Raw genomic sequence first — 16,213 nt, 5'->3', positions numbered from 1 at the left:
ACAAATCTGGATTCTGGGAAACCTGCCCAGAGCCCTCTGCTGAGAAGACTAGCTCTAGGTTTTAACTCAAGCAGTGAGGTTGGCACAGGGTCATCACCTGATCTAAGGGAGATAATTGTATAGGCTAACTGACAATCTATGGGCTAGGTTAGCATTTAAACTCTGACCAATATGGACAACAGTAATTAGCGAGGCCAATCAAACTCTCTCTCCCAAATTTAAATGAAAAATGCTAAGGAAATTAGTCAGGAGATAGAGGGAGGAGAGAAAAGAAAACTCACAAAGAGAAGCAAGCAATGAGAGAGTGATATGGCCATATGGTGGAACAATGACCAATGATGCAGTAACAAGATTGCAGTGTCCCTGGAGCCAACTTGAAGCCCGAACAGTGACTATTCTTAGCTTCTCTTGAGACCTATCTCCTCTCCCCCATCAACTCACCAGTGATCTAAGTAATCGTTGGTCCTGTCTTCCCCGAATCAGACTCATTTGACTGAGTTGACACATCCCCTGGGTTTTACAGAAAGAGCTCTTAACTAACACAAGTGAAACAGCCACCCCACTGGTCTTCCTGAATTTACTCTGCCCTTCTCTCTAAACCATTATCCACACTGAAGCCAGAGTGATTTTTCCAAAATGTAAATCCAGCTTATAACCTCTTTGCTTAAAACTCACAAGTGGTTTCCTATTCTTTCAACATAGAATGAGAATCCCCTACTGTGGCAAGTTTCTGATGGTCTACCCACCATGCCTCCTCTTCATCCTCAATGGAGCCTCACTCTCCCTTGGCCTCTCTGTGCCCACCACACTGGACTTCTTTCAGTCCTTCCTGATGACCACACTCCTTCCTGCCACTGGGCTTAGCACAGGCTATCCTTTCTGCCTACAATGTGGATGTCTTTCCTTTTCACCTACTTAACTCCTACTCATCATCAAACATCACTTTCCCAGGATGCCTCCCAGACCTCCTCGACTGATGCCAATCTCATGGCATCCCCTTGCATGGTATTGTTCACAGGTGCAATTTTTTTGTGTGATTACTTGATTTATATCAGTCTTCCCCATTAAGCTCTCTGATATCAGGGTCCATGTTTGATTTTGCTCACTGTTGTGTACCCACCATCTTGCAAAGTGCCTGACCCACAGGAGGCACTCAAATATTTGTTGAATGCATGAATGGTTTAATGTCTACATACAATAACACTAGGGAAAAGCTCTTCTGACAGTGCTGTTGTACAGTTGTCATGGAGTGAATGACAATAGTAACAGTTGGCAAGTGATTGTTGCTTAGAAAGGGCCAACATACAACAGGAGACCAGAGTATGTGTGGCTGTATGCACAGCACCCAGGACCAAGCACTCCACTTGGAAGGGGAACCCAATCCTTCTGCAGCCCCAACATCTACTTTAACATCTAGGAAAATGCCCAAAAGGTCAGTGGCACTTGGCTCTCCTTTATTGAATTTCACTTAAGCTTGCGGGTGTATTTCCAAAGAATTCATGTCAACAAAATGATAGCCAAGATACTGCAAGTTTGGTGCCTGTTACACATCCCAATCCAGCTATAAATTGAGTTGGAAAAACAAAGAGAAAAAATTTGCAGCTTTGATTGCAAACTGAAAAGATGATACAATTAACACAAATATCTTTGTCTCTTGAAAAACATTTGTAAATCAAAATTGGTAATGATTTTAACTGCATAACATATTCTTTCAAATTATCCATGACAGAGGGAAGTTGTTTCATATCATTCAAATGTGTAAAATTATGGGTAATAAATGAACACTATTATTTCTTGTGTAATTTCATTTAGGGGACATACTTTAGTTAAAAATCTTTCTTGAACATTTAACAAGTGCTGTGTACTCTGCTAGACGGGGGGTGGAAGATATGGAGATAAAACTATATAGCTCTTGCTCTCAGGGGCCTCACAGGCTAGAGAAGGAAATCATGGCAATAGAAAATAACACAGGCCACGTTGCAAGTGCATGTTATGCAAAGTGAAAAGATGGCACATCCTTTACTTTATGAAGGAGATAATAATGGTGCAAAGTTTTTATAAAATCAAGAATAGCTCACCAAGAAGACCATAAAAGCTCCAAGATATCATGGAATCCAGCTTCCTAATTTTACACATTAGAAAAATGAGGTCCCCAAAGGTGATGATCTCTTGATTAGTTAGTGCCAGAACCAGATCTTGAATCCAAAAGTTTCCTTTAAGGAGTTGTCAAAGATACAACCAAGGTCTATCGTTCTTATTGGCTTTCCTAAAAACCACTCCAGCCATTAGGGGTTGAAATATCAAGCAAACTCTGGTTTGCTGTTTGTAAGGGAGCAAGATTCATCTTCCTGCCTCCCATCTGGCCCCTTTCTGATCTCCTTTTGAAATATCAGGTGAAATAACTTCCCCAAATGCAATTTTGATCACGTCATTCCTTCCCTTCCCATTACTCTTAGGAGAACAACCTGAGTCCTTCATAAGGCCCAGCATGCTCTGGGCCCTACCCTTGATTGCAGCCTCACATTCCACCACTATCTCCTTCCTTCTCCAGGTCCAGCCACAAGTACCCCCTTTGGTTCTTTCATCATACCATGCTTTCTCCCACTTCTGGCCCTCAGCACACCCTCTTCCCTCTGCTTGGAACACTCTTCCTCATTCCTTACCTACTAATTCATTAGGCTCAGCTAAAATGCCATTACCCTGACCTGCAGACTGGTTTGTCCTTCCCTGCCCTCCGCATGTGCTCTGCCATTACTCTTTATTGAATTACTTGTTTAAAATCTGTCTTTTGCACTAGACTCTAAGCCCCAAGAGTGCAGGAACATGTCTCTATCATTCACTGATGCATCCCCACCCCCCAGCACAGTACCCAGATTCTCAGGTAGGCTAAGCTGCCGGAACAAAGAAACTTCAAATCCTCAGAGTTTTGCAGGACAAGAAGTTATTTTTTACTTTTCATGTGATAGTTCAGAGTGGAGATTCCAAGTCTGTGGCAGTTTTACTTCATGCAGCCATGTAGGGACGCAGGCTGGTGTGGCTTGTGGCTTCAACATGTGGCTTCAAAAGTATCCCCAATAATTTCTATGCTAGTCGGCTGGAAATGGGAAAGAGCACAGAAGAGCTTACATGGAAGGCAATCCATCCTCTACGCCTTCTCCATTGGAGGGAATTTAGTCACATGGCCACATAAGTGCAAGAAAGACTAAGACAGGTGGGCTAGCTGGCCAGCCAAGGTCAAGCATTAGCTTACTATGTGGCCAGGGGAGAAAGGCTTTTGAAAGACAGATTGCTGCTCCACCAGAATGCTAAGTGAATGTTTACTGAAAATAAGTTAATCTTCAAATCATTGTATTGCTCTACTTTAGATGCTGATATCAACACCCAAACTCCCAGAATCATTATGTTTCTTTCATTTTGTTGGCAGCATTTCAATATCCAAACAACTGGCTTCAATAAAAGGTAAGGCATGGATGAATGAGATGTGTGTGTTTCTCCTCTACCATGACAGCACGCCATGAGTTAAAAATAACACGACATCAGAGAGTGCCAGAGATGTAAGGGAACTTGTGGATACATTATCCAACATTCATGGTGTTCTTTTTAAAGATTTGGGAACTAAGGTCCTGTGATCGGAATTAGCTCCCCCAAACTTAGACAGCCCATTAAAGCCTGCGTGAAGATGAGAGCATGAATCCCCTGACTCCTAATTCAGTGTTCTTCCCACCGTGCTCAGTTGCTTCTCCATGGGCGGCATCCTCAGTGTGTCCAGAGCAAGACCGTCAGTATCTGACTCATGACGGCTCGGTGGAACTCAGGATGCAATCAGCCCCCAACTGCCTGTGTTGATTGAGTAAAACCACAGTGTGGCCAACTCCCAAAATGTGCATATTTCCCTCAGAATTCAATTTTATAAGTAAAATAGCTTTGGAGCTAACAATTTTGCCATGGAAAAAATAGTATAAGAAAAAAAGACACTCATATACTTAAGTCATTATCTTATTCTAAACTGTGTGGCTTAAAATGTTTACAGAGCAACGAGCACAGCTGGACATGACTATATGAACTATATTGTTGTTCCTCCCAGATGGCTGGCCAATGTCTCCAAAGGAGACTCTTTATGTTTTTATTTAAATAAATCTTCATCTTGATGAAAATATTATTTTTACACTATCACAACACAAAAGACCCATGGTTTCTGTTTTTACAATTTCAGGTACTTTTTTTTTTTTTTTGAAGATCTTATTTTTTTTCCTTTTTCTCCCCAAAGTCCCCCAGTACATAGTTGTATATTTTAGTTGTGAGTCCTTCTAGTTGTGACATGTGGGACACTGCCTCAGCGTAGTTTGATGAGCAGTGCCATGTCCACGCCCAGGATCGGAACCAACGAAACACTGGGCCACTGAAGCAGAGCGCACGAACTTAACCACTCGGCCACAGGGTCAGCCCCAATTTCAGGTACTTTTGACAATTGTCCATGACAGCATCATGTCCATGACATGATAAATATCCGTGACATTTCTAATACAACTTCCCCTGGGAAGTTGAGAAGAATTGTAACTCTCTATAACCCTCACCCCCCAACACACACACACACACACACACACACACACAAAATACAAACCATTCTTAGCACCAGACTTCTTACATTGGGCCATTAGGCCACATTTATTCCCAGTCCTTAAGTAAACATAGGATAAACATAGCTTATCTTCCCAGAATCTGTTTTATTCAATGGTATAGTAATTTTAAATGTTATTCACTGAAATCAGACATGGGTAGATCATGGAACAGAAGTCAATATGAACATATATTTTCTCTCCTGGCTAATTGGCCTTATGCCCTTGATCTCCTGAGGGGAAGAAATGAGGGATGAGTACATATTTGCCTCTAGCATCCTAAGTAGTTTTATAGTGGAAAAGTTTGAGAAGTACTAGTGTATTGGGGAAACTATTGATCTAGCGAGAAAAGAACAGAGACCTAGCGTTTAGTTCTGCTGCATACTACTCATGTGAACTTGGACAAACCACTTCTCTCCCATAGGTCTCCATCTGCAAAAATAACTAATATTAGCAAAAATTCTAAAAGGAGATGATTCTGACACCTTGCTATACTGAGAGTTGTGTTTCTATCACACTGAAGTGTGAGGAACTCACTAGATCAATGCTTAATGTTTAGTGTTCCATGTTCCAGGGCAGGTGAGGAGAAACAGGCAAAGAATTGTTCTGAAGTTCAAGTCAGCCCAGTTCAACACACATATACTAAGGCCTACAACACGCCAGGGCCTGGGAATCAATGCAAAGATGGATAAGATGCAGTAACTGCCCTCAGGGAACCGACAGTCTAGAATCTCACTGTCCAACGGTAGCTACCAGCCATGTGTAGACATTGAATACTTGAAGTGTGACCAGTTTAAGTTGAAATGTGCTGTAAGTGTAAAATACATGGCAGATTTAAGAGCCACTTATATATCTCAACAATTTGTTTATATTGATCACATGTTGAAATGATAATATTTTTGATATATTGGGTTAAATAAAATATGTTATTAAAAATAATTTTATCTGTTTCTTTCTATGTTTTTAATGTGACTACTCAAAAGTTTTAAGTTATAATTATGGCTACATTTATTATTACATTTCTTTTGCACTGCACTAATCTAGGAGGTAATTTAGACAAACAGAGTACTTCGGTGGGAGGGTTATGATAAGTTTACGTTGAGGGAAGCGGTAAGGCACAAAGGAGGCATGTGTAGCTCCACCTGTGGATTTGGGAAAGAGTCCTGCAAAACACACTGCCTGAAAAACAACATCTAGAGGCAGTGCTTCAGGGTGAGGGATCAGACTGACTGTGTGAGCTTGAGCAAGCTACTTGACCTTTCTGTGCCTCAGTTTCCTCACCTATAAAGTGGGGGTGATACCAGGACCCAGCTAAGAGGGCTGATATAAGAATTAAATGAGTTGAATCATGTGCATCCCCTGGAGGAGTGGCTGGCATACAGATTATGAGCTCCATAATTGTTCATTACTATTGTCCCCCCGAACGCAAGCTCCGGGAAATCAAGGATTGTTCTCTTCATAGTGCTCACTGCTCTACCCCCCGAAGTAGGACAGGGTATGGTCCTGTCCTATTTATTGTCCAATAAATACTTGCCAATAAATACGTGTTAGGAGAATAGAATATGTGAGGAACAAACCACAGTTTAGTATTATTAAAGTGTAAAAAGTAAGGTAGGAAATAGCAAGAGAGGTCAACATGAAGTGCCTGGTTTAACACCCTCTCCAACACCCCTACTCCAGAGGCAGGAGAGCCGATAAAAGACACCGAAAGAAAAACATCAATCCTTTGCATTTTTAATAGCACTTAGCCCTTTACAATACGCTTTCACAGATTTGCTCACAACTCCATGAGGCAGACAGGGCAGGAATTAGGAGGCCACATGCTGGGTTTATTAATGGAAGAACCCAACCATAAAAACAGGAAACCGAAACGCCTCGCAAAGGATCGTTAGTGTTGGTAGGATAACCGGAGCTCCTTGTTAACTTTTATTTTTAATATTTTCTAGTTCTGTTTTTACCATAAGCATATCCTATTTTACAGTCAGGAAAAAAAGGTATGCTGTGTTTAAAAGAATGGAGGAGAAGGAAGAGAAGTTGGCTAGGCCAGATGGAGTCCCCATCTAGAGTGCAGGCAGACCTGAACTTCATCGGAGGGTTGGGAAATGTCTGGGTTCCACAGCCTCCGTGAGAGATAGTTCAAAGCGGCAGGTCTTTCTATAGGTTTTGAAGTCAGACAGACTTTCAGATCTTTCTTCTGCCACTTCTGAGCAGTGTGAATTTAAAATTCTTAATCTCTCATTGTGTAAATTTCCAATATGTAAAATTGAGACACAAATAGTACCTGTCTGTGTAGATTTTACTAAGCATTAAATTAGATTATATTTGAAAGGCACCTGGCACACAGTGAACAAGGAAGGTGTCTGTCATTATTTGCAAGCTCATTCACACCTTGGAAATCCACCCCTTCCTCTTGCCAGAAGGGCACAGCCAGGAGAGCAAGAGGATACTATTCCCCATGAAAAGTCTCAGAGCAGTAGAACAGCTCATACTAAAACCCTCCCTAATTACTCTTGGTTATTAATTAATAAGTCAACTGGTCAAAATTACAGAGGGAATATTTATCTCTTAAGGAATTAAGGAATTTCCTCTAAGCAATTTGCTTCTTAAAGACAGGACTATTTAGAAACAGAGTTTATTCTTCAGTCACTTAAATTCAACATACCACCGTTTAAAAGAGAAGCAGTGCCCCTCCAACTTCAAACACACATACCCCGGAAAGGCAGACCACAAGCTAAAAGAAATATGCGCATCTCCTTGTATTTTGATGAGCAGGGAAATGTTGGGTAACTGAGGAGAATCCCAATTCTGAATATGGGTTTCCTGGATACGGCAGAGGTGACGGGAAGAGGTGACTAGAGATACAGGGGAGGGCAAGAGCTAAAAACAGAATCCAATTCTCCAAGGCTGGAGCTCTAGGCTAGACAGAGGGGCAGCCAGTGGACAAGCAGACAGGATTAGGAAACGTAAGGCACAAGCCATAAGCCAGGTGAGACTGAGGATCAGAAATCAGGTTAGAAATCAAGGACTAAGACGTTGAGGACACCAGTTTTGCAGACATTCATTCAACAAATATTTGTGACGCACCTACTATGTGCCAGGCACCATGCTAAGTGCCGAAGATTCCAAGACAGACAAAAAATCCCTGTCTTCACGAGGCTTATGTTTCCAACACAGATTCAAATTTAAGCTCTGCCACTTCCTAGTAGTGTGTGCTCAGCAAGATTATATCCTTTGTTCATCTATAAAATGGTATAACGATGGAGAAACACTGTGTTCACAGATTCGAAGAGTGAATATAGTAAAGATATCAGTTCTCCCCAAATTTCTCTCTAGGTTTAATGCAATTCCTATCTCAATTCAAGCTTTTTGAAAACCGACAAGCTTATTCTAAACTTTATATGGAAAGGGAAAGGCCCTAGAATAGCCAAAATAATTGTGAAAAAGAAGAAAGTAGGAGGAATCACTCTCCCCAATGATAAGCCTAAAGGAATCACACCCGTGCAGTGTTCACAGAGGGAAAGACACACAGACGAATGGGACAGAATAGAGGCCTGGAAACTGACCTTCACAAATACGCCCAACTGATTTTTGACAAAGATGCAAAAGTAATTCAGGGGCCGGCCCCGTGGCTGAGTGGTTAAGTTTGCGTGCTCTGCCTTGGTGGCCCAGGGTTTTGCCAGTTCGAATCCTGGGCGCAGACATGGCACCGCTCATCAAGCCATGCTGAGGTGGCATCCCCCATGCCACAACTAGAAGGACCCACAACTAAAAATACACAACTATGTACCCGAGGGCTTTGGGAGAAAAATAAAAAAAAAAATTTTTTTAAAGTAATTCAGTGAAGGGAAAATTGTGCTTTCAATAATTGATGCTAGAGCAATTGGTCATCCCCAAGTTAAAAAAGATAAACTTCAACCGAAGTCTCACATCTTACACAAAAATTAGCTGAAAATGGATCGTGGATTTAAATGTAGAAGATAAAATTATAAAACTTTCTATTTTACATAGGACAAATCTTTCATAAGAGGAAAAATTGGTGAATTGGACTTTATAAAACTTCAAAACTTTTCCTCCACAAAAGACCCCATTGACAGAATAAAAAGACAATTTACATTCTGAGAGAAAATATTGGCAAATCACATGTCCTACAAAGGGTTTGTATCTCAAATAGATATGGAACTCTCAAGGCTCAAAGTTTTTTGAAAAAAATGAATGCCTTCTCTCTCCACCTTAAAGAAAACCTTGATTCTTTTCCTGACCTACGAGCCTTGTGTGATCTAGCCCTGCCCACCTTTCTTAATCAAACACCCTTCCAGCTTCTAGACTCCAGCCACAATTGTTTCCTTTCTGCTCCTCTAACATGCCAGACTCCAGATCTGAGCCCTTATATACTGCTCCCTGAGCTTGGAAGACTGAGCACATCACTAATCGCAGCCTGATCCCCTTCCCTTTTACACAGCAGGCTCCTTCTCATGCTATGGACCTTAGCTTAAATATTAATCTACTCACGGGAACCTCCAAGCCCACCTAGCTAAGTAGTTTTCCTCCCAGACCCACTCTATAATTTTCTGTTTCTTTCTGTCTCTGCACCTTGCCTCATACATCACAAGTTAAAAAATAGTCATGCTCTGCATAACATTTCAGTCAACAATGGACCTCATATACAAGAGTGGTCCCATAAGACGAGTACCATTTGGCCTCGGTTGTAGTAGGCTATACCATCTAGGTTTGTGTAAGTGCACTGGATGATGTTCACACAACCACAAAATTGCCTAATGACACATTTCTCAGACCACGTCCCCGTTAAGTGACACACAGCTGAATGCGTTTCGTACATATATATGGAGAAATAAATCATCATGAAATATGTATAAAACGAATATATATCTATACATACATATCCTCTTGATTATTATTTATTACTCCACTAGACTGTAGGATAAATGAGGGCAAAGGCCACACCTTCTGTCACCTCTGTGTCCTGGGCCCCTTAGGAGAGTACTGGGAACATAAAAGTCACATTGTTCTGACTGATCCTCATGATCGTTGAACATTATCTGGGCTGAAAGCTTTGGGATTTGGGATTTTCTTTTCTTCTTATTCACTCATTCAGCAGCATTTACTGTCACCTAGTATGTAGTGGACATTTGTGCCCATCACTGGGAATATAGTGATAAAAAAGGCAGGTGTGATCCCTGGCCTTGCGGAGTTTGCAGCCCAGATGGGGAGAAAGCTTGTTAGACATGCAGGGACTGTAAAGTGTGAGCAATTCGATCATAGGGGATGGACTGGAGCCTAAGGAACAAAGACCATAAGACTTGTCTTCACTGTGCCGTTCTGTGTCCACTGGGTGCTACCCTCTAGAAAGGAGTGAGTTAGCACCACCTTTTCATAGAGTTTAAACTAGGAAAACCAGCTGGGAAATCACTGTGTTTGAGGCCATGGGGCAAAAAGATGCCTTATCTGTGATGATATCAAAGAGCTTGTCTTAGACGTCATTCTCCTTTATCACACTGGCATGAGGTGATGCTCTGTCTAACATAGAATAGAAACTCCAGAAGAACAGGACTCTCTCTTGTTCAGTGAGGTGTCCTGAGTGCCAGAGACCAAGCCTAACACATAGTAGGTGCTCTATTTATATTTGTTGAATAACTGAATGAAATTACAGATCAGGAAACCAAGACTTAGAGAGGTGAGGTGTTTTCCCAAGGTCACATGGCAAGCGGGTGGTAAATCTAATCCTAATTCTACTAATCCTAATTGCTCCTGAAGGAACTTTTGTCCTCCATCGTTTAAAGATTCAGGATCAGACACCCCCACTTCCCACTCCAAGATAGGGGCCAAAGAGCCCAAAGACAGGGCTACACTGATATGCACTTTCCACCCTATTCCTCATAGCTCCCTTGAAAGATATAGCCCCATAATCTAGGGAAAGATTATTTCTAATCTACGCTACATTGTTGTGCATTTCTTCTCTCACAGCTCTGGGGAAGGGCTCGGACCTGGAAAAAGCCATCGCCACTGCAGCTCTGATTTTCAGAAACTCTTCTGATCCTGATGGTAAACTTGGAAAACCTACTGCCAAAAATCTGCTGCAAACCCAATTTAGGAACTTCACAGAGGTAAGAGAATTAACAGACATGAAAAAACAGAAGTCACGCCATAATGGCTGAGCTCAAGGACCAACAACTCCAGTTCAATGGTCCCATCACAATGTTTCATTCAACAAATGCTTATTGAGCACCTACCATATACCAAGGAGTGAGCTGAGCACTGGGTTAATGCAATGAACAAGCAGAGTAGAGATGTGCTAAAAAAGTAATTAGAAATATTCAAAGGACCTTGAAAGAGTAGAACATGTAGCAAAAGAGTAAACCCGAGGGACCATCTTGGGGTTGTGATCAAAGAAGGGCTCCTCAAAAATTAAGGTATAGCTGAGATCTGAAGAATGAGTAAGAGCTAGCAAGGTAAGGGAGGTGAGAATTATAGCATTCCATGCAGCAAGAACAGCATATGCAATGACTGCAAAGCATGCCAAAGACCTGGGAGGGCCAGTGAGTAGTTCATGAGACTGGAGAAGGAAGTAAGAAGTGGTGGGAGACGAGGCTGGGGAGGTGGAGAGAAGCCAAATCTTAGAGGCATAGCCTGAGGGCAGGAGGAAAGGAGGAATGGTCTCTGTGTCCAGGACTAAGAAGTTACACCAGCTGCAGATCAGACTGGAGTGGGAATGGGGGTGAGACAAAGAAGAAGAGAATGACTGTGGGGAAGTAATCCAAACACAAGACAATGGTGGTTTGGACTAGAGTGGTAAATATGAGAGACATTTGGAAGGTGGAATGAACAGGATCTGACAACTGATTGGCTGTGAGGGTTGAAGGACAGGAGGAACAAATGATACCCCAGTTTCTGACTGTGGGAAGAAATGAGTGGTAACCCCATTCCTAGAGAAAAAAAAGGCCGGAGATTTAGCAGATTGGAGGTGGGATGGGGTGGGGAGAGGTGATGAGTTGTATTAGGATATGTGAATCGTAAGATATCCATGAAACATTCAAGTGGAGAAACTCAGACAGCAGCAGGATATATGAGCTGGGAGGTAGAATAGAGACCTGTGCTCAAAAGATGGAAGTGAGAATCAGCAGTATACAAATGGTCACTGACTTGAAGGGAGTGACCTAAATCACCTAGAGGCATATTTCTCAAACTTCAGTCATCTGAATACCATCTTCAATATTTCTCCCCTATCTGCCTATCACCTGCATTAGAATTTACTTAGAAGTTTTTTCTTCAAGTTAACTCTTTATTTAAATAAATTTATTTTATAAGGACACTTTGTCACTATTCTAAATGTAAATTCAGTGGGTAAAAGTGAAAATTAGTAAAAAAGAAATTAATAGAGAACTACTAATTCTTATTTAATACCTATTCTGCATCACCTAAACCTGCATTACATTCTGTCAGCAGTATGTGTTCCTACTTTGAGAAATACTGGGGCCTAGGGAAAACGAGTAGGAAGAAAAGAAGGCAAAGGCAGAGCCTAAGCCACCAGTATTTCTTGGTAGGTAGAGCAAGAGAAACCTTGCAACAGTCTCTAAGGTCCTATGTGTGTCCTGAGATATTAAAAAGATAAGTATTATAATTTCATTAAAATATAAATATATATGGTTTTAGCATACTACAGTTATATAAAGTGTCCTCCACTGGGGGAATCTGGGACAGAAGGACAACTTCCTGTGAATCTATGATTATTTCAAAAGAGTGTGTGAAATCAATTTGTTCGTTTTGTGTTTTGTTCTTTCAGATTCCATAAATAAGTGATTTTTTAAAAAGCCAATGTCATAGAAACAGGATATAGAGTGGTGGTTGCCAGGGGCTGAGGGAAGGGGAAAGTGTGGGATGTAGGTCAAAGGGTAAAAATTTTCAATTATAAGAAGAAGAAGTTCTAAGGGTCTAATGTACAGCACGGTGACTATGGTTAATTACACAGTATTGTATACTTGAAAGTTGCTCAGATTAGACCTTAAGCATTCTCGTCACACACACACAAGTTAACTACGTGAGGTGATGAATGTGTTAATTATCTTGATCTTGGTAATCATTCCACAATGTATAAGTGTATCAAACCATCACATTGTGCACTTTAAATATATACAATTATATTTATCAGTTACTGCTCAGTAAGGTTTAAATACAAGAGTGTGTGTGAGAGAGAGACAGGAAGAGAGAGTCTACGGGGTGATACACAAAAAAATGTCTAGAAAGAAAAGTTGATAATAGTTAGCTATCTTTGGGTAACGGAGTACAGAGTTATTTTTACATTCTCCTTATGAAAAATATTTTTTCTAAATATTCAATATTAAACATGCATTTTTTTATATATATACTTTTGGAGGGGGGGAGGTGAGGGAGAGAGGCCCTGAGCTAACATCTGTTGCCAATCTTCCTCCTTTTCTCTTCCCAAAGCCCCAGTACATAGTTGCACATCTTAGTTAGGTCCTTCTAGTTCTTCTTTGTGGGACGCCGCCTCAGCATGGTTTGATGAGCAGTGCCACGTCTGTGTCCAGGATCCAAACCAGCAAACCCCAGGGCACCAAAGCAGAGCACACAAACTTAACCACTTGGCCATGGGGCCAGCCCCCTAAACATGTATTATTTTTGAGCTAAATATTTTTTAAGAACAGCTATTTTTCTCAGCCAGAATTTGATAAGAGATAAAAAGTTCTGGGGAGTCTCTAAAGAAAGGGTGGGTGAATGAATCCTGTAACATTTGCCTGAATCAGAGGCCAAAAGAAATGACATCCCAGGGAGAAAAAGGACCCCTTCCCTGGTGACCTGGCAAATCCTCAGCAAGCTTTTAACAAGTATGAAAATGAAGACTAGTGGACAGATCCTCTTCACGTAATTCATCATCCCTCTGAGAACACCAGAGGAAAAAAATAAAACCAAAACCATTAGGTAAGACACCATCAGCCTCGTGTCCCTCAGTGTAGGCTAAATCTGAGGAAAGCAACCCATTTCTGGATGACTAGCAGGAGACACACCAACCTCAGTGCAATCCTGCCCTCTGCTCCAGATGAGAGGCACCTCACGCAGAAGCTGTTTTTCAGAGGGCTTGAGGAGACAGCTCGTCCCCAGGCATTCTCAAGATCAATGGTCATAGCTTAACTGAGCAAACATGTAGAATAATGTCAGGATGCTGCCTTGGAGCAACCGTCCCGCTCCATGAGATTCTGTAAGGCAGGTACCGGCACATGAGTCAATGGCAAAAGACAGCAACCCTTCATAACTAACTGGGCTTTCTCCTAAATCCCCAGATGGAGTTCTCCAGTAAACTGAGCTAGACCTTTCGTCTAAGGCCTGGGTTCTGAGGGGAACATATCCTTTCTCATAAGCCTAAACATCATTTTGGGGATCTCAACACTCTATAACCAGTCAGATATAATAAAACTGAGCACCTAAAGGCAATGCTGAGAAGATACAAAAGCAAGATGACTGGTGAGGCCCCAAGAGGACTAGACCTTGGTCAGCTCTGTGTTCTTACAATATGCAGAAAAAAGGGGAGAAGAAAGACCTACAGCCAACCCCACCCTTTGAGCAGTGTGCTATTCCACTAGGAAAGTGCTTCTATCTCTGTCTTGGAATCCGACCCTTTAACACAGCATTCAGCTCTCTTGGAGGGAGGTGAGGGAAAACACTTTCACTCTCAAAGTTAGTGAGATCTTGAGGAGAACCAGCCTCGAGAAACAAGAATGGTCTAAGCCTGTACAAGGAATGTATCATCATTCCTAAAGTGCCTTAGTCATTGCAAGGATAGGTTTTTGCAGCTAGCATATTGATGAGCACTTGAGGTTGAATTACACGTAAACACAGTTCAGTATAACAGGGAATCAAATGACCTAATGTTTTTAACGCCACTTGGGAAGATATTTCACAAGCTGTGGTTGGAAACTGAAAAGCCTCTCCATTTATGTCCTATGCATATGTTTTCCTTCAATCTGTTTATGAGGACTATGAACTTGGTTTTAATTTTTGATCAAGCTAAATGCTGAACAATCTTCCAAAGCATGTATTTTCTTTTAGCATATTTTATTCCATATTTCTGGATAATCTTATTGCTCCATGGGAGACATACTGGATATCTTCCATAAGAAAGAGATTATGTTTTGAAAATCTGAAAACATAATAATATCTGTGTTTGTAGAGAGGTGGGAGAGCCCACTAGCTAAGAGTGTAGGCTCTGGAATGAGGTAGCCAAGGCTATGAATTCAATAAGGTCACTGTGGGGTTCAATGAGATAACCCATTGCTAGAAGCACTGGTAGCAACTTGACTTGTTATTGTTAACAACATGTTTGTTATTGCCTATTACCTGTAAAACCAAGGTGCCACAGTTTTTACTGGCTCTTCTTTATTCTTACAGGGACAAGAAACCAAGCAAAAATACAAAGACCTCCTTTCTGAACTTGATGAGCATACAGAAAATAAGCTTGATTTTGAGGATTTCATGATCTTGCTCTTGAGCATCACCGTAATGTCAGATTTGCTACAAAATATATGGAGTGTAAAGACTACGAAATAAACAGCTTTAAATACGTCATTAGACAAAATAGCAGCAAAAAGTGTTAAACGATTAAAGATTTTTCCATTTTATTTTTAATTAATTGAACATACTGATTGTGCATCTGGAATTGCCTGGAATGGTTCTGATTGCTAATATTCAGATCCAATATAACTCCCAAACTCTGTGCATACTCTTCAGGAATGTTTGAATAATACGGTCTCTGGGTGCATTACAATATGATAGATTTGGTACCGCTGAATATCAGATTGCTTTTCTGAATCAACAATGACTTAGAGTACTTTCCTTATCGTCATTGAGTCACTCATTGATTCATTCGTTCATTAAACAATATTTGTTGAGCATCTACTTGATGGTGCTGCTGAGGATACAGCAATGAACCAGCAGGACAGTCTCTGCCCTGTGACATGCCTGCAGAAGTCCAGCAGAAGAGACGGACATTTAACAATTTATTAATCAATTCATATACAGTATAATGATAATTGTGGTAAGGCCTGCAGGATGCTGAAAGAGCTCTTATCACCTAACCTGGGCTCAAAGGTCAGAGATGCTTTACTGACATTCTGCGAAAGGCAAAACTACAGGGGAAGAAAAACCAGATGAGTGGTTGCCAGGGCTGTGGGTGGGAAGTGGAGCTGTCCACAGATGGTCACCAGGGAACTTTCCGAGGGGATAGAAACGCTCTCTGTCTTGATTGTGGTAGTGGTTACCTGACTGAACACATCTGTCAAACTCCTAGAACTACACACTGAAAAGGGTGAATTTTATTGTATGTAAATTATATCGAAATAAACATGACAAAGCCAAAAAACCCCAATACCCTTGTAATCTCTGACTATGGTTTAACTAACAACTCCTTGATGTTATGCTCTACAAGTGAGCACGTCCCAAGGACTAACACCCACTATGACCACACCTGTATTCCTGAGTTTAAATTACATCTCTCCTTTTCTCCCCAGCCCAATACTTAAGTCTCACACACATATGTTAAGAAAACCCCTTCAAGAGGAAGACCTCCACCC

At 41.3% G+C, this 16,213-nt stretch overlaps 1 protein-coding gene across 1 annotated transcript; it reads left to right on the top strand.

Moving 5' to 3' along the window:
• The first annotated feature begins 1,295 nt into the window (after window positions 1-1,295).
• On the top strand, window positions 1,296-16,008 carry SNTN (sentan, cilia apical structure protein). Its single transcript, XM_008532444.2, has 4 exons — window positions 1,296-1,432; window positions 3,425-3,459; window positions 10,599-10,738; window positions 15,033-16,008. The coding sequence occupies exons 1-4, from the start codon at window positions 1,323-1,325 to the stop codon at window positions 15,189-15,191; spliced, it is 444 nt and encodes a 147-aa protein (XP_008530666.1). The 5' UTR covers window positions 1,296-1,322; the 3' UTR covers window positions 15,192-16,008.
• The last annotated feature ends 205 nt before the right edge of the window (window positions 16,009-16,213 follow it).

Source organism: Equus przewalskii, chromosome 15 (genome assembly GCF_037783145.1).
Source record: "Equus przewalskii isolate Varuska chromosome 15, EquPr2, whole genome shotgun sequence".
Classification (NCBI taxonomy): Eukaryota; Metazoa; Chordata; class Mammalia; order Perissodactyla; family Equidae; genus Equus; species Equus przewalskii.
Note: the sequence above shows the minus strand (reverse complement) of the source record. Positions and strands in the feature narration are given on the sequence as shown.